Source organism: Homarus americanus, unplaced genomic scaffold, assembly GCF_018991925.1.
Source record: "Homarus americanus isolate GMGI-L3 unplaced genomic scaffold, GMGI_Hamer_2.0 scaffold19318, whole genome shotgun sequence".
Lineage (NCBI taxonomy): Eukaryota > Metazoa > Arthropoda > Malacostraca > Decapoda > Nephropidae > Homarus > Homarus americanus.
Window position 1 is genome coordinate 7,423,975 of NW_024732238.1, and position 26,296 is coordinate 7,450,270.

Consider the following 26,296-nt stretch of genomic DNA (forward strand, 5'->3'; position numbering starts at 1 on the left):
CCTGGCGCAGGCGGAACACTGACTGAGCTGTATAACTCGGCCAATCGTCTGATAACTTCTCTGGCGGGTGTATGACTTAACCACCTAGTTTGGTCAAAAGTCTTAAAATAAATAAACATTGTATAAGGTAACATGTAAAATAAAGTATAAGAGATGAATAAGTACGATTACATTGAGACTTCAAAAGTTCATATGGATGCAGTGGATAAAGTTGATTAGTACGACAACTTCAATGAGGAAGAAGTAAAGGCAGCATCTCACCATAATCAAAACAGTTGAGATCAGAATTCGGTGTGAGTGAGACGTAAAATATTTTCCCTGCCAAGACAATGAGATCTGTCAGATTGAACTGATTATCATACTTTCTTTCGAGTATCGCCGGCTTAATTTCGCATAAATCGACCAAGATGAGTCGCAATAGTACAGGACCGTCGTTAAAGAAGAAATTTGTGGGTCTAATTCGGCAGATCTCGCAGCCTGGTGGGTCAGGGGGTCTTGGCGGCGACCAACAACAAACGACCATCCCTCGACCTGACACCTTCATTCATAAATATTTACAAGGGTGAGTAGTAATTAAACAGCTACTACAACGTGTTCATTCAAAAACACCTGCAGGGGGATATGGTAAACAAACACTGGCTGTGTACCTGTGTTGTGAGCGCACTCGTGGGAGGAATGGTTGGAAGTGGGCATGTGTGTGTGTGTGTGGCATTTAAGTGGGTGATCCTATACCTGTATTTTGAGTAAGACTGTTGTGGGGTGAAGTGGTTCTAAGTGGGTGTGTGTTGACTCCAAGTGGGGTGTTTTGTACCTGTGAGTGCAGGCAGAAGTAATTCTAAACGGGTGTATGTGGAGGTGGGTGTGTACTACCTGAAGGAGTAAAACTGGTTCACTGTACCACACCTTCTCTGCCCTCCTGTACCGAGGTTCTGAGACCTGTTGTACCGTCTCTCAGAATTAAAAAAAAATGTTGCCTGTCCTCTGTTCTATAGTGTGTTGGTCTTTTGCAGCGCCCCCGCAGGCTGGTTACGACACCACGCCCACATTGTTAACTTGTTTATATTCTGGTTTTGACATGTACCGTCGTCAGCTGTGCCACTGTACCACACCCATCTTACGGCCATGCTATGCATCCGACCCGACATATACTTAATAGCTCAAAGATTACAGTTACTGTACCTGAATTGGCGTACAGTACCTGCTGTAGCCACTCCACCTTCCTTATGTAGACTGTAATTTACATGATGTTACCGTGATACAGTATTCCGCGAACTGTGCTTTGATTATCACAGTAACCTTAATGATTTTTAGTGTATTCTTTAGTACGGCATTCAACTAGATAATCTATTTATAGACACAAGGTAAATCAGCGAGAATTACCCTATTTAATAAAAAGTAGGGCTCGCGGGTATATTTTTTCCCACGGGGATGACACCTAAAATGTTTTATAATGTATAGAATGCAAATAAATTGGAGAAGCCGGGTGAAAATGTTGAAAAATCATTGAAGGACACCAGCAGAACCAACCCGACCTAACCTGACCTAACCATCATTACACAAGGGTCATCAACGTGAAGTATTAACTCAGATTCGCTTGGATTTACTTTCTATGCATTGAAATAACAAACGTTTCAGTGAGTCTTTGGAAATCCATTCTCTGGCAGTTGTTTGATCATAAGGAACATATTTTCGCATCAAACTTGTTTATCACGACAGACCATGGCAACGTTACTGTTATTACGAAGCCAAGAAACAAATGGTGTAGTAGTGACTGGGTGTTTATCATAATTTATTTACAGTAAATTTGTTTTAATTTATTGGTTTAAATGGAACACTGAAGAGTAACACGCCACCTTATTTTACCCGATGATTGAACAGCCTATGGGTAACTGGGGAGGGGACGGATAGGTTCGCATTAGGATGGTTAATCTCAACGTGAAATAAGCTTAAATTGAGAAAGACAAGAGCCGTGTTTTTCAGGTTGTTGTGGTCGTGTAATATTTACTAACCATTATCATATTTTATCCTGAATTTCAGTTAGGTTATTGTTTATCTTAGTATATTAGACACGATGGCAAACACTTCTTGAAACAATAACAAAAGCTATAGATAGTAACAACAGACTGAAAATACCATGGAATTCTGACGTTGTTGTAGTGAAAAGTTTTGTTGGAAAGAGCAAATATATGGTTGCTATTTCGGGCCAGGTTCGATTTCTGTTTCCTATACCACTAGGTTTACGTAGTGTTGTTCCACAGTGTGATAAATACAGGAAATACAAATTGAATTATATAAATGTATTAAGCGTACTTGGTATTCTAATATTGTATATGGCTCCGAGGAAAAGTTATTATGTTAAAATCTCCATGGATGGGATCAGTAGAGAGAGTCAGTTATATGCTAAGTCACGACCAAACTGAAGATTCGCTCCCCAGCTTATTTCTCACCTGAGGAGTAAAACACCCTTACGCTACCTGGTCAGTTAGCTTAAATAATGGTCGGGTAGATTAGTTTAAGGGTGGTTAATCGTAAGATGAAATAAGGAGTTGGGGGAGGAGCTAATAAGCGCGTAATCCGAAAACCCATTAGTGAGGTTAATGTGTCTTGAGTACTACTAATACTCTATTCTAGAGAGGTGGGAGGAAATAGTGTAGCGATAGTAAAAGTGAGGGATTTTTAGTGTCAGTTTCTCCCCATCTGGCCCGAATTTTGCTTTAAATTCTCATAAAAGAGACAATAGCGACTGATTGAAGAGATAATTTTCTTCAACCAACCAGCTTTTGCAGCCAAGATTTTAGAGAGAGAGAGGGAGAAAGCCTGTCAGCCAAGGTTTAAGTCTGAATTCCCATAAAGGAGACAATATAGACTGATTGAAGGTTGGTGATCATTTTCCAGCATCACGGGGGAGGGGGGATGCGACGTGACTTAAAAACAGATAGCCTAGTCTTCCCCTCCCTTCCGACACACTTTTAAATCTAACTTTGTACCGTCTAAAAAGTATTCAGTCTCCTCTCGGTACATTGGGAATACAGCCAAGAAGGTTAATGGTAGCCAATGAACTGTCACTAGCTCATCTAGTTCTTATGCTTAGTCAAGAGGAAATTGAATGTTGCTCAGCTCACACAGAACGCACCTGCCTGCATCGTTGTAAGCACATGTTCTGGAAATTCTAGAAGTGAGAGTTGATTCTGATGATTTGTATTGTAAAATTTTAGGTCTAAACGAGTGAATGACTTTTTTGGTGTTTGTTATCAGTCCAGTGAAAGCTTAGGCAGTTGAGATGAAAATTGTGAAACCTGTATCTGGCAACACTTTGTTTTAGCAGGTGCAATTTTTTTTGGCGTGTGAAACATCTCGCTTATTTTTTTCTTTGCTTTGGCAATAGCTTTACTGTCTTGTATATATATTATTCTTAGTTCACTGAGCTCTTATTTGCTTAGTCTTTTATTGTAAGTCTTCTGAGACGTTTTAACCATGGTAAATAAGATCAACGGCGAAAAAACAAACACTGTGTTAAGTTGTGAATTACAGACAGTGGCTTCTTATATTTCATATTCTATTTTTAACCCATTATATTACATATTACTGTTTTTATTTACTGTAGTTTGATACAGCATGTGTTATGGGAGAGCAGAAGTTTAACATCACGCCGACGAAATTAGTATTTGAAGTCGACTGGAGGGAAGTGTACTGCCACGGACACCATGGAATATAAGTTTAGTTTTGTGTTTAAAGAACCAGTCAAAACATCACGTACAGAGGAACGAACAAAAAAATTTAACCACTGTTGAAACATGTTACTGGAAGACTTTTGTACTTGTAGGTGATTTATTTTCTTCTCGCTATGTTTATGGAAGAAAACACACCTGTTTGATACAGTGGGTAAGTTGTGGAGGATGTTAATTGTGTATACTTTTTTGAGAGATTTAGTTTTGTAGCAGGATGATTGCATTACTCGGTGTTCATAACTAGATGAAGTAGTGTTTCGGAACATTTCGGCTCATACAGGCTAAGGCGACACACGAAGGAAAATGCGCATTACTCTGGCAAAGCGCTAAAAATATAAATGTGTAACAGCCATGTGAGTTACGGGGCTCCTCTGTGCGAGGTCTTGGGTTCGATTCCACTCTTGGTTTTAGGTTGTTTATTCATCATCCACTCTGGCTAGGCTAATGGGTTTTGGTGCTTGTGACTTACAGGGTTTTGTTTATACCAGAAGGAAACCTTGAAATGTATTAAGTTTACTCAAGTGTTTTAACACACACACAATATATATATATATATATATATATATATATATATATATATATATATATATATATATATATATATATATATATATATATATGCGAATCTCTTGCGACTATAAACAAATATAGGTTGTGTTGTGTATATTTTGCTGTTTGATCTCAATAGACCACTTGGACGAGGATCAACAGGAGAGAGTTACAAGTGGAGCACTCGAGCACCAGGCTACTGTGACACTACACCTGCCTCTGTCCCCCCCCCCCTCCCCTCCTTCACGCCTCTCCCTTCCTGTCTCCGCACTCCACACATCCTTCCTCCACACTCATCCCCTGCCCCTCCTCTTCCCTGCTTCTCTCTTCCACACTTCCCTCTCTCACACCTCCCCTCCCCACCTCCCATCTACCTGGTATTTCTGCCTCTTCATAGCCGCACCTCAATTTCCTGCTCCCCACCTGTGTCTGCCTGCGACAATTCTCTCTTTTTTTCCAGACGTCTGTGGTCAACGGGGGATTAAGAGGAGGGAGGGGGAGCACCCGGCGAAGGCTAGGCCCCCTTCTCCCTTTTGAACGAATATTCTTTAATAAATTTCCCATGATTTTTAAATTCCCAGTGACTCAGTTGTTTATATCTATTGAAGGCTGGTTGTGAGGAAGTAAGTGTATACCCAGAGTAAATAAATATACCAGTGAGACACCCTTTCCTCCCCGACGCCCCATCAGTGTGAAAACTTTTGGATACGCCCTTGGTGGTCTTGGCTCTACACCACCCCCCTGCACTCGAGTTTGTACCCACACATGTGTCTCTGCGTCGGGCTTATCTTGTGTGTCTGTTTGGATTCATTCACAACTCAAAATTTGTTTCATGTAATCACTTACTGTGTCTCTATCATAGTAGGGATGGTTTAATCAGTTATTTTTGTGGCGAAAAATCGAACGAGTTAAGCCAGATTTCTGAAATGTGTGTGAGAGGGAGAGACAGTTACCCAGGGTATCTCACATGGTTGTCAGAAAGATGTCTAACCTCAAACCACATCATCATATTTCTCGCTATGAAACCTGGCAACACGCGTCCCCCCGGCAATGCTCAGAGCAATGTTGCAGCTTCGACCCTAAAAACAAACATTGCTATACCGATGGGTGAAAATTACATTGTTTTTATTTCGTCAGATTTGCTTATCCAATGTCTTCGGTGTATCTCCCGTTTTGTATTTTAGCTTCGTGTTTTTTTTGTTTTTATATTGTATGACATTAATTTGGCCCTTATTTTTTTTCTCGTTCTTATTATGCGACTCTAGTGTGTGTGTGTGTGTGTGTGTGTGTGTGTGTGTGTGTGTGTGTGTGTGTGTATCAGCTAACCTCACACATTTCACTGTGATGAATCTGCACGACTGAATTTCCTGGTACTGTAGAAGGCGAGAGTTACCGACAACAGTTTCACCAACACCATTTATACAGCTATGGTGAAGTGTTCTAGTTTAGTCACCCCAATACGCTACCCGACTTTCCTAATCTGACTGATGGATGTTATTTTGTACGCGAGGGAAGCTTTTTCAGGTGGTGTGGCTATATTAACGTTGACTGAATGAGAAAACGTGGCCCAGAATCAATTCATGCATCTAATAAAAATCTGAACACAAAACAGGTAGATTTTTAATATTAATATGAGTTTCGAAATGGGGGGGGGGGGATACGGATTTATATATTTTTCATCGTTGCTGGACTTTCTTTGCTTGTCTGGCCGTCGAAGCACAGCGGGGATATTAATATGCATGTCTCACCTCCAAGCACACTAACATTCATATGACCTTGTGAGTCCCATGAACCTGAAGCATCACCAAGCATGTGTTCACATTGATTTACAAATAATAGGAGATATTTGCAACATCATAATCTGAGTCTTGTATGCTTCCACAGCACACACACACGCCTATACTGTACGATATATATCTTCTGTTTGTTGAGGACTGTAACACTCAGGTATATGAATAATAATAATAGTAATAATTATGATGATAAAATTATGGTTATTTATTGAAAATTTACTTGTTCAATAATACTAATAATGTTGAATTATAATACTAAGAATAATAGTAATAATATAATTTATAATAACAATATGAAAAATACAGTAACACTAATAGTATTATTAATACCACTACTACAGTATATTACTAATAATAATAATGAAGGTCAAGCCAAATCGTTAAGGGTGTTGCTGAGAAAGAAGTAAAAAATACAAGCAATGTTCACCCAGTAACACACTTGTTCCGCCTGGCCGCAGTAAACAGCCGTTGAACAAAATTACCAGTAATGGTTCACCGCCACACACCCAAATACACACGTCAACGAACCGCACCTCAAGGCTAACATTACCGTGCAACTTGAAAGGGAGTTACAATTCCTGGTGATTCATTGCTAGGTGCTTGGTCCACCTCCTCCTTGGGTGCGATTCCGGAAATCGTGCGGCGCATTTCAGAAATTCCGGATTTTGCCATCATGAGGTTGAGGTGTTTTAGAAATCCTGCTTAAAATGCTTAACTTTTCTCTCTTAAGATGATTTAACGTTACCACAATAATCTCGATACGATTACGAAAATACAGTATAACAATCTCGAAAACGCGTGGGTTACGAAAATTCTCGCATCACGAACACCCACCACGAACACATTTCGATTTTATTAAATAGATATGACTACCACAGCTTCTGGTCCCATCCCTCTCACAGAAACCACACGCAGCTGCTCTAAAATACAGGCTGTCCTCCCGCACAACACGAGCCAAACATTGCCACGGTGAAACATGTACCACCATCACCACCACCAACACGATGCTGTCCGTTCTTGTTTCTACCTGACGACCTGGACGATTGTAACACTGAGATAGAACACCGACTTTAATTGTCATATCAAGCCTTGTGATATCAGCTTTAATTTTGATAACGATCTTGATGTATATACTATCTCATAAGATCCTTAAATGTGACAACTAGAAATATTAAACGGTGCCAGTCTGAAATGTTATGGGGATTATCTTATATACGCGTTTTATAATGGCACTACGGGGAATGCAAATTAACTTTAAGCGTAATTAATTAGTCTGCCGGTAAAAGGTTAACTTAGAGTAGGTTACATTTATGGTTTGTTATATTTACAGCCAGTTTTTATGTACTGTGTTTAATATTACATATTTACAATTCGCATGACTTAAAATGAACGTTATTCTATTTATGGATGGTCATTGTCTCAAAATCGGCATTGTTGACCGAGTGATGTAGTGATTGAAATCGGTTAGTATTTGTTGTTATTAAATCTTCATATCTTAAAGCCATAAATATTGAAAAAAAAAAGAAGTTAGTGATGGTTAGTGATCTCCCTTCAACTCTGATATGTATCTTTTTATGCGGTCGATTTTCGTTTGTCCGTCGTTAAAACAGAAGAATCGTTGGACCACTACAAGTCAGAATAAACTCACCGTTCATAAGGGAGAACCGCAGTTTGGTTGGCCACAATGACGCACCATCCGCAGCAGCATCTTGGCGCGCCTGCGGCCTCGGTAAACTCACCACCTGCAAGGAAGTCTATGCCACCTGCATACGCCTCTTTAACCTTGGCGGAAATCGAGAAGTGACCAGAATGTACAGTAATGACGTGACGTGTCAGGCATGAGGTCGGCAAGATGACTTATTTATTTTGAAAACTAATGCCACGGATTAACTAAACCTAACCTTATCCTAACCAAAACTACTGTCGTTTCGTTAGGTTAGGTTACATTTTCTTAGGGTAGGATTTAATTGCTGAAGTTGGGTTCTTGTCGTCTGAAAACAAATAGTTTAAAGATCATGTTTGTGGTACTTCTTCAACATGTTGCTTCACGTGCCCAGACCCCTGACCAGGCTCACCACCTGCATATGTCTGGCTAACCTTGGCGCACATCAGGAAGACATGACCGCACAGGCACTTAGCTCTACTAACTGTTCTCCTTAACATTACTTATATAACAGTTTCACTTGCATTATACCCTAACAAAAACAACACTGTCCTCGTAATTTTTTTTTGTAGGTTTTGCTGCGACAGGGTAGAACGATTCTTACCTCCCCCGCCCTCTCGCGTCTATTTCTGGAACAAGCAGGTAGTCTTAGTAGTGTCATCTTGCCTCTGATGTAAGTGTACGTACCATGAAAGACTGGCCGTGTTCCTAGTCGTTTATCACGGCACCAGCGACGTCATCTACGGGCGCATTACTCCCCCTTCCATACAAATTATTTAATGTTGAGAATATACCACGAACAAAGATGGCATTGCCAGTTTTGAGAGCAGACGGCGAGCCAGTAAAATAGAACTTAACCTAACCACAGGTCTGGTATCGTGAAATTTATGTGTTCTTACATATTTGACATAGTTTCAAGAGCCTGATTTGTTCATTACACTCCGGTTTTCGTGATAAAGGTAAGAAAACTGTGATCAAGTAGGAAATGCATTCACCATGTTGACATACTACGAACAAGGGATCATATGAAGATCCTCCCCAAACCTACTTGGGGAGGATCTTCACTATGATCCCTGGGGGGGGAGGATCTTCATATGATCAAGCCCAGTCGCGCTCATCTGAAGATCCACCCTAGCCTAACCTAACCTAACCAAACCTAACCTAACCTCCCCCCCAAACCTACTTGGGGGGGGAGGATCTTCATATGATCTAGCCTGGGGGGAGGATCTTCCAGTTGGATACTTTGGGGGAGGATCTTCATATGATCTAGCCTGGGGGGGGAGGATCTTCAGTTGGATACTTTGGGGGGGAAGATCTTCATATGATCCCGAACAAGTGCCTCCCCAATACAGTTGCATCTGAAAAAAACCCAATAACTAAATCCCGTTACTCTTGAGAATAGTTCCTCAATAGACATTTTCACTCAACACACTTGAAACGACTCGGAAAAAAACAACAACTAGATTTCGTCACTAGTTTCTATATGCACCAGAAAGGACGGAGTGATTGTGTCCAGCATGGTGATAAAATAGTGAGTTGATAGTGACGCGTGGGAAGCATGCAGGGGTGAGGAGGGGCCCGTTAGGTTAGGTTATATTGGGTTAGATTTGACTTAGTGTCTGAGTTAAAGGATCAGATTGTAATTCAGATGCTTTATTTAATAAGTATAAGTACAGCTTTAGTTATTGAGTTCTTTTGTGAGGATTCCCATATTGACAGTATTATAAACTTGGTATTATAACACTATATACTGGTATGAACTTGAGCTTACCTTAAAACTACTCAGCTACTTAACGTACACAATATATGGTAAATGATGTGAACTAAAATATTAATACAGATACCATGAAAAAATAAGAAAACTTGTTACAGAATTTCAGCATTTTATTTACGGTGTGTTAGTGAATTTCTTCCACACTACCACTTCACGTCTCCATTATTGTTATTATTATTTTCATTGCTATTATCATCTTAATTATTAGCTTCGTGAGACGGGTGGAGAACAAGAGTGTTGTGGGCGTTGGCTGAGAAGAGAGAGAGAAGAGGCACACCCAGGGCTGGATTGCACTAGGTTAGGCGGAGTGCAAATTAGCCCATGTTTGAGGAATACATAGAACAGTGCCCCCCAAAACCATCGATTTATTGATTAATTTAAAAAGAAAGCGTTAGACAAGCTGTAGGTAGCTTTGTTTGGGTTAGTTTTGGTTACCTTGAGTTGGATAAGGTCTGATTGTTTGTGGATTGTTCGTGGAAGTAATAAATAAGGCAAACGCTCCCTCCATCCCTCCCTTCGTGGTACTTCTCCAACATTGTTCCTCTTGTAGACTAGAGTTGATGCACACGACGTAGCTGTTCAGTGTGTGTGTATGTGTGTGTGGTTCAGCCCGGTCCTAAACCTGACACCCATAATCCTCACCAGTCCTCACCACGACCCACCTGAGCCAATTTCGCGGAAACTTTGAACGTGCAGAGGGTAACTGGCCGGAGTGAAATGATTAAAGTTGGCTCACAATTGGGCTAAGATCAAGGCCATATATCGGTGGGCCAAATGACGTCAATATAGAAGTTTCAGGTCACTTGGGCCCTTGTTTAATAGGCACCATCATGACCTAACCTAACCTGACCTAACTTAACCTAACCTAATCTAACCTACCCTGACCTAACTTAACCTAACCTAATCTAACCTACCCTAACGTACCTTGACCTAATCTAATCTGACATAACCTAGTTGAACCTTACCTATCCTGACGTAGCCTAATCAAATCTGACCTATCCTGACTTAACCTAACCTAATCTAACATAACCCTGACCCAACTTAATCTAATCTAACCTACCCAATAGGATGAAAGACTTATTAGAATTGGACCCCTTTAAAATTAGTTCCTATTAGAACCGGGTTTTAATCCTGTGGGCCCATTAGGTTTGAGGCCTCCTCATACGACAGAGCCCTATTTGACCAGCAGCTGATTAAGAGCCCCTCTCTCTCTCTCTCTCTCTCTCTCTCCCAAATGGCCGAGTGAGTCATAAAGGATAAATTGAGATAATAGAGATTAAACAAGTATGACTGATAAAATGATTAGGCTCGATATTATTAATTATATCTTGTAAGAAGTATGATAAGATGGGTAATAGCTAAAAAGACTTATCCGATGAGAGTTCTTTTAAGATACCCTAAGGAGCAGTAAAATAATAATAATAATAATAATAAATCCTTTCATTTCACACAAAACACCTGCATGTAGAAGGTTATGAAAATGTAACAAGCAATATAAATTTAAAAGCGGACACAAGAAGCTCAAGAAAGGACAGAAAATGTTGAAATGTGGGGCAGTAAAAGTGAAATACTGTATAAGCGAGTATTCAACTTGGGGGAGGAACGGAGCGAGAAGGCTTCATGTCCGAGGTAATTTTTTTAACATTGTTCAAATTCCATTTCTAGTTTTCAGAAGTTATCGTCTGTAGTGTTATAATGCTAGGGCCTAGTGGACGGTGTTTCAAGACCCTCCCTGACCGCTGAAGCACAGATACACTTCAATCAGCTTACATCATACACATAACATCAACAGAACCCGTTATTCAAGAGATACGTGTCTTGGCAAGTCGGCGAACGGTGGTGAATAGACTTGAGACTTTTATTATATATAGCCTACTAGTATTTAGATCGAAAAACAACGTTAAAAAACAGTATCTCTTGATTTAAAAAACAAATCTGCTGTAAAAACCAAGAATTTTTATTGAACTGTTTATAATCCCGGCAGTTGTTGGAGCACTTACAGTAGAAACCACAAGAGCGGAGGTTGGTGGTGGCGAGTAGGGACGTGTTGAAGTGAATCAAGCGATCACGGCCTCCTCCTCCTCCCCCGCCCTCACACCTGGCCTTGATCACCCGGGTTGTTTATTGTAGTACCCCCCCTCCCCATCTCTCTCTCTCAACTGGCAAAACCTACGGACAAAATCTCAACGCATGAAATAATTACGTTAGGCTAGGCTTGTAAAGTAGGTCACTAGGCTGTGTGGTGCTGGCTGCTATGGGGATAATGTGCTTTATCGTTGATCTACAGACACGGAGGCTTAGTGTGTCTTAAGGTCGACTAAGAAGCATTGATTGGTTTAGGGCTAATTCGTTCATCTGTGGTTAAAGGCTAGGAGGAGGAAAAGGATGATACTGTTGTGTGTTTGTGTTGTGTGTGTAAGCGATCATTCTCCAGACACATTGGCGGGGAATCGTATCTCTTTGGGTCATAAATCATAAGTCCGGGATGTTTAAATTCTCGAGCATTTAGTAAGAATAATCCCCTGGTTAAGATCTCGGGTAAGAATAGCTAACGCGGTAAAAAAAAAATATTAAACTATTCTCGTGGGAGTAAAGGCCTCTTCCAGGGTTACATTATTTGTGCTGTGAGTGACCTTGCATGACCTCTCTTTGGTGACCACAACCTTGAATTACGTCATAGCTTGTGTTTACTGGTTGTTGGTCACGTGGAACAAAGACAGTAATTTTTTTTCTGTTGTGGTGACGGTGTATGGTGGTAGGTGATAGTGTATGGTAGTAGATGATGGCGGTAGGTGATAGTGTATGGTGGTAGGGGTAATGTATGGTAGCAGGTAGTGGTGACATGGTATGGCTGTGATGTAAAGTTGTATGGTAGGCTTTTAAAGGTTGGTTAATGATTATATTAATGTTATTAGGTCATGGTAGTGATGATGGTAGTGGACGAGTGGTCTTGGCTTATCGTGTGAAGATATGAGTTGCTGAGATGGTATATACATAATATTAGTGGTTCTATTAGGTTCTCAGGTATGGTAGGTAAGACTGGTAGTTGTGGTAGTAGTGGTGGTGGTGGTGGTAGCTACAAGGTCGTTAGGATGGTGTGATGGGTCATAGTGGTATTTCAGAGGATTTGTTGTGGATGGTTGGAGTGGTGATGTGGATGGTCCATGGGTGGTGAGGGTGGCTGGAGTGGATGCATGGTGTGGATGGTCGGTGTGGATGGTTGGGGTGGTGTGGTAGTGTTTTCAGGTCGACGTCCTTCATGGTTGAGGGTCACGGGCAGGAAGTGTGTGTGTGTGTGTGTGTGTGTGTGTGTGTGTGTGTGTGTGTGTGTGTGTGTGTGTGCCCGCCCGCCCGCCCGCCCGCCCGCCCGCGTCCACCACCTGGCAGACCTCTTTCATTCCCTCTTTCATCTGCTCATCTTGTTGCTTCAGCTGATGGTTTATTCTCTTCTTCTTCTCTTCTTCTTCTTCATCTCTTCTTCTTCTTCTTCTTCTTCTTCTTCTTCTTCATCTCTTCTTCTTCTTCTTCTTCTTCTTCTTCTTCTTCTTCTTCTTCTTCTTCATCTTCTTCATCTCTTCTTCTTCTTCTTCTTCTTCTTCTTCTTCTTCTTCTTCATCTCTTCTTCTTCTTCTTCTTCTTCTTCTTCTTCTTCATCTCTTCTTCTTCTTCTTCTTCTTCTTCTTCTTCTTCTTCTTCTTCTTCTTCTCATCTCTTCTTCTTCTTCTTCTTCTTCTTCTTCTTCTTCTTCTTCTTCATCTTCTTCATCTCTTCTTCTTCTTCTTCTTCTTCTTCTTCCATCTCTTCTTCTTCTTCTTCTTCTTCTTCTTCTTCTTCTTCTTCATCTCTTCTTCTCTTCTTCTTCTTCTTCTTCTTCTTCTTCTTCTTCATCTTCTTCATCTCTTCTTCTTCTTCTTTCTTCTTCTTCTTCTTCTTCTTCATCTCTTCTTCTTCTTCTTCTTCTTCTTCTTCTTCTTCATCTCTTCTTCTTCTTCTTCTTCTTCCTTTTCTTCTTCTTCTTCTTCTTCTTCTTCTTCATCTCTTTCTTTCTTTCTTCTTCTTCTTCTTCTTCCCATCTCTTCTTCCTTCTTCTTCATCCTATTTCTTTCTTTATTTCTTCTTCTTCTTCTTCTTCTTCTTCTTCTTTTTTCTCTTCATCTCTTCTTTTCTTCTTCTTCTTCTTCTTCTTCTTCTTCTTTATCTTCTTTCCTTCATCTATTTCTTTCTTCTTCTTCTTCTTCTTCTTTTTCTTCTTCTTTCTTTTCTTCTTCTTCCTTTCTTTTTCTTCTTCTTCTTCTTCTTCATCTTCTTCATCTCTTCTTCTTCTTCTTCTTCTTCTTTTCTTCTTCTTCTTCATTTCTTTCTTCTTCTTCTTCTTCTTCTTCTTCTTCTTCTTCATCTCTTCTTCTTCTTCTTCTTCTTCTTCTTCTTCTTCTTCTTCATCTCTTCTTCTTCTTCTTCTTCTTCTTCTTCTTCTTCTTCTTCTTCTTCTTCATCTCTTCTTCTTCTTCTTCTTCTTCTTCTTCTTCATCTTCTTCATCTCTTCTTCTTCTTCTTCTTCTTCTTCTTCTTCTTCATCTCTTCTTCTTCTTCTTCTTCTTCTTCTTCTTCTTCTTCATCTCTTCTTCTTCTTCTTCTTCCTTCTTCCTTCTTCTTCTTCTTCTTGCTTCAGTTGATGGGTCCTCCTTGCTGCTCCAGATGATGATTGTGCCTTTCCTCCCCTCCACCCCTCTTCCTCCCCCCTCCCTCCTCCCTCTCCTACCTGGTCCAACTCACCACCTGTCTTCCCTCACACCTCCCGGTTCTTCTCACCAGGCTCTCATGTTGTGTGTGTGTGTGTGTGTGTGTGTGTGTGTGTGTGTGTGTGTGTGTTTGTTTGTTTTAATTGATCTTGTTTAGTGTATACACAAGACGTAGACAGGCGTTGACCAGGCATGTTCTTTTATCTCGTGTGTCTTTCCTAACCTACAAGCTTAACCTGCCCAGCTTAACCTCACCTATCCAAGTTTAACCTACACAAACCTACTCAAGCTTACCCAAACCTACCCAAGCTTACCCTACTCAAGCTTACCCAAACCTACCTAAGCTTAACCTAACTTCACCTTTGTGCTCTCATCCATTGCATCTTCCTGCACGCTTGGCTGAGGCTTGTTCTGGGCACACCTTTCCATTGCTGGGCTGACCCCTCCCCTCCCCACCCCTGCCTACACCTCCCCTCTTCCCACTCTCACCCCTCACCCTCTCCGTCCTCTCTCTGCTCCTCTCACTCCTTCTCCCTCCTTCCATTTCCCACCCATTCTCACTCTTCCCCCTCACTTTTCATTCGTTCTCTTCTGTCTTCTATTATCTCTTCTTCTCTCCCTTCTATCCTCTCCTTATATCCTTTAATCTCTTCTTATCTCCCCCCCTCACGTCCATAGTCTCTTTTCCTCCCTCTCACCCCCTCCTTTCTCTCACCCTCCCTCTTACTCCTCTTCTTCCCAACTCTTCCTCCCCCTCTCCTCCTCACACCTCTCCTCCTCACCCTCCCCTCTCTCCTGCTTCATCAGCCTTGGTCTCTGGCACATCCTGCTATTCACTACGTAATACATACACCATCGGCCGAGTCTTTAATCTCTCTCTCTCTCTCAGCTCCACTGCATATTATAACACGGTGGGAGGGAGGTAGGAGAGGGGGTGAGTGAAGGTGATATTTTGATACGCTTCCTTCCATTCATACGCACGTGTCTCTCCAACCCAAGAGTGTTCCTACACCTGGTTTACGCCGAAACTATATCATGCGTACACCCGTGGAATTTTAATTAAGGATACGTCAGAAATACCAGCGTAAAGCCGTGACGTTTTGATAAGGATACGCAAGACTTATCAACGTGGTATCATTATATTGGCGCGTGTGTGTGTGTGTCTTTTTCTGTGTGTGTGTGTGTGTGTGTGTGTGTGTGTGTGTGTGTGTGTGTGTGTGTGTCTTTGTCTGTATGTGGGTTCATATTTCTTTCGTTATATATATTTTCTGTACAAGTTTTTTTTAATTCTTTCTGTTATTCTGCTGTCGTGTTTATTTAGGGTCTGTCTTTGTGGTGCTTCTTGTCATGATGAATAGATCCAGGTAGAGAGAGAGAGAGAGAGAGAGAGAGAGAGAGAGAGAGAGAGTCTTCTTGCTACCACAACAGACAGAGAGAGACAGACAGCCTACCACCAGCACCACAACACATCCCACCTGACCTTCATAGGCTAAGCTTGGGGTGCGTGCTCATGCAGACAGACAGAGACTCCACCAGCGACTTCCTTACCCAGTCAAGTCAAATCCGGTTCCTCAACGTGGCAGCCCGACACCGTCAACACAAGAGGCCTTTACCAGCAAGGTTATACGGTAAAGGTAGCCAAGTTCACCCGCCCGACTAGCCCGACCGTCCCATACCGTCCACCGACCGTCCCCCGACCGTCTATTATATCGAGTTTGATTATATACTTTGTTGTAGAGTGTTTGTGGACAGACGTATAACACACACACACACACACACACACACACACGGGAGAACGTTTAGACGGACACGCAGACGGAAAAAGATTAGTTCTGAAAAATTAATAAACAGACAAGTGTGATAATAATAAAAACAAAATTATTGACTGGGAAAAACACATCAAATATCCCTTACACGTAAACAATCTTATCAGTCAGGACGGAAGGCCTGTCGTTGAGTTAATTAGACACAGGTATAACAAAACACAGGAGGATACAGGTAACAGTTAGTGGATAGTGTGGTAGAACTGAGCTGTGGCGACCCCTTGTGTGGCAGACAGCGGGGGTGGAACTTCAGGCGGGGTGTGTAGTGGTGGTGGTGGTGGTGTAGGAGGGTGGGGGGTACTGAGGCCGGGGTTATGACACAACATACTACCGTGACACTTTTAACATTGTACTCTTTAATATTATGTAATATCACGACCGTAACATTGGATACTCTTTAACATTCAGCTTTAACATGACAACAGTGTAAGTACGATATTCAATCAACATTCAACATCCACATAATGATATAGTATAATTTTTTAACAACATTCTTCCTTACCGTTACTGTCACCATTAATCTTGTATTGATCAGGTGTGTGTGTGTGTGTGTGTGTGTGTGTGTGTGTGTGTGTGTGTGTGTGTGTGTGTGTGTGTGTGTGTGTCCAGTACAGCGAGTGGTGGTGAGTGTAGCCGCTACCTCCTGTACTCCTGACCTAGTGCTGTGCTGGGATGTGTCTGACCTACCTAGTGCTGTGCTGTGATGTGTCTGACCTACCTAGTGCTGTGGTGAGATGTGTTTGACCTACCTAGTGCTGTGCTAGGGTGTGTATAGTACTGTGCTGAAATGTGTATGATCTAACTAATGCTGTACTGGGGATGTGTATATATGACCTGGGTGTGCAAGATTGAGTGGTGCTGTGCTGTGCTGTGCTGTGTTCATCCCCCCCTCTTCCGCCTCAGGTGTCATTGGAGAGGAAATAGTCAACACGTAACGCCATCATCCGCCATGGAACAGATAATGTATTTCCTTTCGTCTGTTTGTCTATTTGTCAGTACGGTATATATACAGTATATCCGGGTTGTACAGGATGAACCACGAGGGCCAAGGATGTTCCTATATGTGCTGACAGTGCCATAAATATCAAGGTGTAGTCTCCAAGTTTTACACACACACACACACAAATTTATACATACATACATACACATATCCACACATACCTATATACTGTACATACACACGCATACAACAAATACACAAATACACATACATACACATATTCGTTGTAATAGTCGAAGTAATAACATGACAGTAAGCACAATCTAACCACATTATAGCAATACGTAAACGAAATCTATTCCCATCGCGTCTATAACAACTCAACCCAGATCCTATAACGACAATAATTATCCGGCCCACACCACGCAACTGTCCATTATAAACTAATTAAACAGAAGCCGCATTAAATCCCCAGTTTACGCTATTTACAAATTATAATATTACTATTATCATTATTATTAAACAGTAGTCTATTAAAAACCTGTAAAAAATGGCAGATACAAAAATATATTAATTTCGAGTTATATAAACGTATATTTCTGGATAAATATACCATGTTATATTCGCGTGCGTGTTTTCTGTTTTGTTTTTTGTTTTGTAAGCGATCTCGTGTCCGTGGTAATTTGTTTAACATTGTAGGTACGTTTGTTTATGGGCCATGGCGCGTGTGTGCGAACGAGAGGTGGCGCTATCGGTATGATTTCTTACACCTCTTATCGCTAAGTACACGGAGATAACACAACGTTACTTTGTTTCCTGTACACGGAGATAATCTACATATCAAATAAAATCCGCGACGCTTTTAAATTCGTTCCTGAAGCGCGCGAAGTTATTTTGTTTTAATTCCTTGGACGCGCGTCCTAATCGTCCCTGGCAAAGTTGTCTCAAGATGATCACAGTAACACAGAAACAGAGAAGTGTGTGTGTGTGTGTGTGTGTGTGTGTGTGTGTGTGTGTGTGTGTGTGTGTGTGTGTGTGTGTCCACTTGTTGTTTTACTAGTTTCTCATCACTTTTTATTCTTTTGTTTACCATATCTGACAAACCAAAATCCCTCCCTTTCTTGAATTTTGTACCATACCCACTGAATCACCCCCTGAACCACCCCCTGAACACCCCAGACCAGAGTGAGAAAGGAGTCAACTTAATGAACAGGTAGATGGGCTGTTGTAGGCAGGACCCACCCTAGTGCTGACACCTGCTGCCACTCCTGCTGTCTGCGAGTGTCAAAAGCTGTCGTTAGCAGATGTGGCTGGGTGGGGGTGGTGGGGAGGATGGTGGGGGAGGATAGGGGATGGGTGGATGGGGGATTGGTTTCCTGTCAATATTATGTGATGTTAGTTTATTATTATTATTATTATTATTATTATTATTATTATTATTATTATTATTATTATTATTATTATTGTTGTTGTTGTTATTATTGTTGTTGTTGTTATTACCCTTAATCTCAACAAGTAGGTATTGTTATTATGTCGCTACGAGGTGTAATTACTGCATTAGGTTTTATATGTTATTCTTTGGGTGTTGTTATTGCACCTGTAAATTGTCTGGATCAGGCTGTGAGAACCCCTCCAGGTGGCTACTTCTGTTAATGTGGCCTTGATTACCTGTACCTGTCACTGGAGAGACAGACATGCAGACACAAGTAGACAGACAAACAGACAGATATACAAACACAGATAGACAGACAGACAGACACAAACACTTAAACACCTACCTCAGGCTAGTCCTCCAAGGTACACATAGGCCTACGTACATATACCATACATACATACACGCACATACACCAGGCTAACCCTCCACAGACAGAAAGGCCTCATGTTAGCCACACACACACACACACACACTTACACACACACTTACACACACACACACACACACACACACACACACACACACACGACCTCGTTATAGTGGGGAATCCTTCAACCAATCTCGCTCAAACCGCAGCAACAGCCTGTAGCCGACTTGCAGCCCCCACACACCAACACGGCGGGGCTTAAGAGGGAAAAGTGTGTCGTGCTAGTGTGTGGTGGTGAGGAGGTGTGTTAGTGTGTGTGGAAAAAAGAGATACAGAGAGAGTGTGTGAGAGAGACTATTTACCTTGACAGAAGATTAGTGGACGTAGCGGTATGTTTTTTCCCCTATATCCCCTTATTTAACAGGAAAAAATCCAGCAGGGGAAAATTGTGAAGCCTTCCGAACCACGTCTATATATGTCAGGTATTGCCGGGAGGGAATTAATTGACCTTTTTTTTCCCCCTTCTTGAATTCTTACCTGGATGGAGGTCGAGTGACGAGGAGACACTTGTAGTGGTGTGTGTGTGTGTGTGTGTGTGTGTGTGTGTTTTGAATGCATGTAAGTGATGTATTTGCGTATGTATGTGTATGTATGTATGGGGTATGTGTATGTATGTGTGTGTGATTTGGAGAATGTATGCATGTATATATTGTATTTGTTTACATATATGTGTCTTGTATGTATAAATAAGTATAATATGCTAAATATATATCCTGTATGCGTGGATATGTAGATTATACATAGGTAAATGAAACCTAATAATACACTCTGAACCTCTCTACACGCCCGCTGGTCACCTCTTGAGTGTATTCATGGAACTATCACAGCCTGGAGTCCAATATTTAGATTAATACACCAGTGACAATTTCCAAATAAATTCTATTACTTCGCGTTCGGTAATTTGCTAAAGGTGTAATGGAATTCGCTTGTGTATATGTGGCCCGTGTGTGTGTGTGTGTGTGTGTGTGTGTGTGTGTGTGTGTGTGTGTGTGTGTGTGTGTAAAAGTTCTTACTGTTACTTAGACGGCGACGAAGAAGTATTCAGCCTTCAACAATGTCTTCTTCATCTTGCCTCATCATCATCATCATCACCGGGAAGAAGAGGAGGAGGAAGAACACCTCCAGAGTGGGTCTTTTTCCTAGTTGATGGGTGGTCCTGTTGGGTCCCTCGTTCAAGACCCCATCAGGAGTCACTACGTCGTTGAAGGGAGGTGAGAGGGGGTTTTAAGGAGAAGGTGTTATGGGGAAATAATCTTATTAGCGGGGGGTCTAGGGAGGGAGGTGGTGGTGGTGGTGGTGCTTGTTGCGGGGGATGGTGGTTCTCTCCCCCACCTTACCTCTCTTTCCTTTCCTCTTTTCCTCTCCGTCCTTTTCTGACATTCATTCATTCTCTATTTCTGACTCATATTCCTGTTCTTTTCTCCCTCTTTCCTTCCTCCCTCCCCCCTCCGTCTCTCCCCTCCCCCCTCCCCCCAGTCGTCGTGCAAGTGGGCCATCAAGACACTCGGTACAGACAGTCGCGTCGTGTTGTTGTCCCGGATCAATAAGGTTAAGGTCATACGTGAACCACCAATCACAGTTAAGATTCGAGAAGGAACCACCAATCACAGTTAGATTCGAGAAGGAACCACCAATCAATTAAATTCGAAGGAACCACCAATCACAGTTAAGATTCGAGAAGGAACCACCAATCACAGTTAAGATTCGAGAAGGAACCACCAATCATTGCAGTTAAGGTCCGAGAAGGAATCACCAATCACAGTTAAGATCCGATACGTGAGCAACCAATCACAGTTAAGATCCGATCTGTGAGCAACCAATCACAGTTTAGACCCAATATGTGAGCAACCAATGAGATTTAATGTTCTCAATGAACTAACGAGAGGAATTTATTTTGTCTTTCTCTGTCTGTCAGTGACGTTAAGCAAGCAGACAGACAGACAGGAGGGTAAGGTTAGGTAAGCAAGCAGACAGACAGACAGGAGGGGTAAGGTAAGCAAGCAGACAGACAGACAGGAGGGTAAGGTTAAGCAAGCAGACAGACAGACAGGAGGGGTGAGGTTAGGCAAGCAGACAGACAGACAGGAGGGGGGTAGAGTTAGGCAAGCAGACAGACAGACAGACAGGAGGGCAACAGACAAAGGGGGTAAGGTTAAAGCAGACAGACAGACAGGAGGGTAAAAGACAACAGGGGTAAGGTTAGGCAAGCAGACAGACAGACAGGAGGGGTAGGGCAAGCAGACAGACAGACAGGAGGGGTAAGGTTACAAGCAGACAGACAGACAGACGGGGGGGTAAGGTTAGGCAAGCAGACAGACAGACAGGAGGGGTAAGGTTAGGCAAGCAAGACAGACAGACAGACAGGAGGGGTAAGGTTAGGGCAAGCAGACAGACAGACAGACAGGAGGGGTAAGGTTAGGCAAGCAGACAGACAGACAGGGAGGGGTAAGGTTAGGCAAGCAGACAGACAGACAGGAGGGTAAGGTTAGGCAAGCAGACAGACAGACAGGAGGGGTAAGGGTAAGAAGCAAGCAGACAGACAGACAGGAGGGGTAAGGTTAGGCAAGCAGACAGACAGACAGACAGGAGGGGTAAGGTTAAGCAAGCAGAAGACAGACAGGAGGGGTAAGGTTAGGCAAGCAGACAGACAGACAGACAGGAGGGGTAAGGTTAGGCAAGCAGACAGACAGACAGACAGGAGGGGGTAAGGTTAGGCAAGCAGACAGACAGACAGGAGGTAAGGTTAGGCAAGCAGACAGACAGACAGGAGGGGTAAGGTTAGGCAAGCAGACAGACAGACAGGAGGGAAGGTAGCAAGACAGACAGACAGAAGAGGGGTAAGGTTACAAGCAGACAGACAGACAGACAGGAGGGGTAAGGTTAGGCAAGCAGACAGACAGACAGACAGGAGGGGTAAGGTTAGGGCAAGCAGACAGACAGACAGACAGGAGGGGTAAGGTTAGGCAAGCAGACAGACAGACAGGAGGGGAGGGCAAGGACAGACAGACAGGAGGGGATTAGGCAAGCAGACAGACAGACAGGAGGGTAAGGTTAGGCAAGCAGACAGACAGAACAGGAGGGTAAGGTTAGGCAAGCAACAGACAGGGAGGGGTAAGGTTAGGCAAGCAGACAGACAGACAGACAGGAGGGGTAAGGTTAGGCAAGCAGACAGACAGACAGACAGAGGGGTAAGGTTAGGCAAGCAGACAGACAGACAGACAGAGGGGTGTTAGGCAAGCAGACAGACAGACAGGAGGGGTAAGGTTAGGCAAACAGACAGACAGGAGGGTGTTAGGCAAGCAGACAGACAGACAGGAGGGGTATAGGTAAGCAGACAGACAGACAGGAGGGGGTTAGGTAAGCAGACAGACAGACAGACAGGAGGGTGAGGTTAGACAGGCAGGGGGTAGCATGTCCTGCAGTGTCCTCCGCCCCACCCACACACACACACACACACACACACACACACACACACACACTCACACACACACACACACACACGGGGTAAGATCCATTATCGACCCTATTCTCTGTACCTTTTCTCTCCTCTTCTCTCTTCTTCACCCCATCTCTTCCTCCTCTTCTCCCTCCCTCTGTCCTCCCTCCTCTCCCTAGACCTCGATTATTGACACCTTCAATTATCTCCTCCTTCCTCCCTCTCTCTCTCTCTCTCTCTCTCTCAAGTCCTCCAACACACACACACACACACACACACACACACACACACACACACACACACACACACACAGTATATAAAACATTTAGAAACGATTACTACGAACGTAAATACTAGCCAGTGGATCTATACGAACGCTTGATGGATGAATGTTTACCTGCCAGTGACACACGAGACGCCGCACGCCATCATTCACTGTTTTTTTTTGTTTTTTTTAATCCATTCCGATACTTTCCGTCTTGGTCTTGGTCTTGTCTCTTCTCTCTCTCTCTCTCTCTCTCTCTCTCTCTCTCTCTCTCTCTCTGTCTGTCTGTTCGTCTGCTTTATCTGTCTCATAGAGGAATATACCGAAGCTGTTCTTATTACCAGGGGAGTCGGACGTGCGATCACTAGGTCGGTAAGATTGTGAAGGACACTTATTACAGACAGACAGAGACAGACAGAGAGAGAGACAGACAGACAGACAGACAGAATGAGAGAGACAGACAGATAAACAGAGATAAAGAGACAGACAGAATGAGAGACAGACAGACAGAAAGAATAGAGACAGACAGATAAACAGAGTAGAGACAGACAGACAGAGAGAGAGACAGACAGACAGACAGAGAGACAGAATAAGAGACAGACAGATAGATAGATAGAGAAGAAGAAAGAGAGAGAGAGAGAGAGAGAGAGAGAGAGAGAGAGAGAGAGAGAGGTGCTTATACAACAATTAACATGATATGAGACTGACAGATAAACAGACAGACAACTTTAAATGGTAATGGTAGACCCCTTAAACACACACACACACACACACACACACACACACACACACACACACACACACACACACACACACACACACACACACACACTGGTAATTTTGTTGCCTTAAATATAAATGACAGATGGTGTGGTTAGTTAGGGTTTCAGATGGTATTTACAGATGGTGGTGTGTGTGTGTGTGTGTGTTTCAATTTTTCCCACTTACATAACTCCTTTCACTTTCATCTCACTTCCCTCCTCTCAATTCCTTTCCCTCTCCCCATTCCCCTCACTCTCCTCTCTCTCCCTTCTCCCTCTTCCTAACCCTCTTACCTCCATCACCCTCTTCCTCCCCTCTCCTTATTCTCCTCTCCCTTCTCCTCTTCCTAACCCTCACCTCCATCACCCCTCTTCCTCCCTCTCCCTTATTCTCCTCTCCCTTCTCCCTCTTCCTAACCCTCTTACCTCCATCACCCTCTTCCTCCCTCTCCCTTATTCTCACTCTCCTCCCTCCTCTCTTTCCCTCCATCACCCTCTCCCTTATTCTCCTCCAACCCTCTTACCTCCATCACCTCTTCTCCCTCTCCCTTATTCTCCCTCTCCCCTTCTCCTCTTCCTAACCCTCTTACCTCCATCACTCCCCCCCCACTCTGATGAGGCACCAGCTGCAGGTCATTTGTTTACATATATAATGAAGACGCTGGTGTCGGCTCTTGTACAATACGATGCTGGAGATACAACACATCTCCTTGGCTCTCGATTCTCAAAAGTCCGTGAGAATAACATTCGTAATTTATACCGTGAGATTGCTAAGTGGTTTTTGAAGGTGAAAATAACTTACGAATATTAAACATAGATGATCCAGGAGTAATGTTTTGAGTTATGTTGTGTTTCTTGGGTCTTAACTAGATGCATTCACTTAGCACCGGACAGGGTTGTAATGGGATTCTTAACTAGATACTGTACGTTCATTTGGTGTTAGATTAAGTTATGGTTGAGAATAATTATATATACCCTTTGATTTTGTAGTCTCTCTCTCTCTCTCTCTCTCGCTTACGCTACGGTGCTTCGAGAATTTTAATAACTTGTTACCTGAACACCTGTAGTTTTATACTAAAGACTTGGTTTGAATTAATTGTTTCTCGGTCTAATCTTGGCGCTACAGCTTAGGGAGATGGCTGTGTGTGTGTGTGTGTGTGTGTGTGTGTGTGTGTGTGTGTGTGTGTTGTGATGGAGAGGAAGATTTCCGTTTAGCATTGTAGCAGCAGTAATAGCAATAGTAGTAGTAGCAATAGTAACAATAGTAGTAGAAGTAGCAGCAATAGTAGTGGCAGTAGTAGGAATAGTAGGGACGGGGAAGAGGAGGAGGAGGTGGTGAGGGAGCAGCAGCAGCGAGATGGCCTACGTCAGGCAGGTTGTGGTGCGCCCGGTGTGTGTGTGTGTGTATTGACGTGCCTCTGAGCAGCTCTAACCTCACAACCCTCCAAGATCTTCCAACGGCTTCTAAGACCCCCAAGCCCCCCAAGACCACCAAAACCCCCAAGACCCTTCAAAACCCCCAAGATCTTCCAAGACCCCTTCAAGACCTTCCAAGACCCCCTAAGACCCCTCCAAGACCCCCTAAGACCCATCCAAAACCCTCCCAAGACCCTCCAAGACCCCTCCAAGACCCTCCAAAGACAGTATACAAAATTTTTCCCTAGTAGAGATAAGTCTCAGATCACTTTGGACGCCATTTTCCCCCACCATTTCCCTGTTGTTATCGGTTTATCCTGGATTGTTAGCAATAAATTATTAATCTTTAATTTTAATTTTTTTTATTTATTTACGAATGATTAATCCTTTTGGTTAGATGATTTAACCCATTGAATATGACAACGCCATACTCCAGGAGTTAAGTCATCGTACAAAGGGTAAAGTCATCGTACTCAAAGGGTTAAGTCATCTTACTCAAGGGCTTAAGTCATCATACTCAAGGGTTTAAATCATCACACTCGAGGGGTGAAAAATCCAGGCCATGGAATCTGATCTCTAAAACATTCAAACGTGAAATATTTCCATAGGCCTAATTGGTAACGTGATAAATTAATGTAGGCCTATAACTTTCTTCAACTAATAAGGTAAAGAGATTGTTACCAGAGTGAGGTGGACAGCTTGGTGGTGGTGTGTGTCTGCCTGGGAGCGTGATGTGTGTCTCGTTCAAAGTTAGCGAAAGAAAAAAATAGCGAAGGGTGTTTTACGTAATTAATCTAAGGTGCCTCGCTCGTCCACGGAGATGGGGGGAGAGGAGGGGAGGGGTGTGGGGAGAGGAGGGGTGTGGTGGGGAGAGGAGGGGGTGTGTGTGAGGGAGAGGAGGGGGTGTGGTGGAGGGGTGTGGTGTGGGGAGGTGTGGTGTGGGGAGGGTGTGGTAGGGGAGGGTGTGGTGTGGGAGGGAGGGTGGGGTGGGGGGGGAGGGGTGTGGTGGGGGGGAGGAGGGGTGTGGTGGGGAGAGGAGGGGTGTGGTGGGGGGGAGAGGAGGGGGGAGAGGAGGGGTGTAGTGGGGGCGGGGAGGGGTTTCTGTGTATGTCGGCAGTGTAACTCATAGACTACTGCTAAAGCACCACCTCCCCATCAGCATCTGCACATCACCAGCACCTCCCCACCAGCACCTCCCCACCAGCATGGGAGATACATCACACAGGCCCCCAGGGTAATATTTCACTTCAGACACCTTCAGGCTATTTCATCCCCGTCAGCAAGGAGAGCGGTGGTGGTGGTGGTGGTGGTGGTGCTGTTATTGTTGTTATTTTGTTATTGTTGTTTTTGTTATTGTTTTTGTTATTATTATTGTTGTTTTATTGTTGTTTTTATTATTGTTGTTATTATTATTATTATTGAACAAAGACAGCAGTAATGATGATAATAATAATAATAATATACAGTACATACTTCAATCGTCGTCCTCAAAGGGTTAACTAAAACTTTAGACAGGCGCCTCAGAAACTCTCTCTCTCTCTCTCTCT

General features: G+C 43.0%; 1 protein-coding gene across 3 annotated transcripts in view; it reads left to right on the top strand.

Annotated features, from left to right (window-relative positions):
- Positions 1-285: 285 nt before the first annotated feature.
- The window catches only part of LOC121868428 (PP2C-like domain-containing protein CG9801), a 72,011-nt gene continuing 46,000 nt past the window's right edge, over positions 286-26,296 (top strand). For all 3 annotated transcript variants that reach the window (XM_042369066.1, XM_042369067.1, XM_042369068.1), the window contains exon 1: positions 286-562. In XM_042369066.1, coding sequence (XP_042225000.1) covers positions 408-562 — 155 coding nt within the window. In that variant the 5' untranslated portion in view covers positions 286-407. The remainder of the gene's footprint in view (positions 563-26,296) is intronic.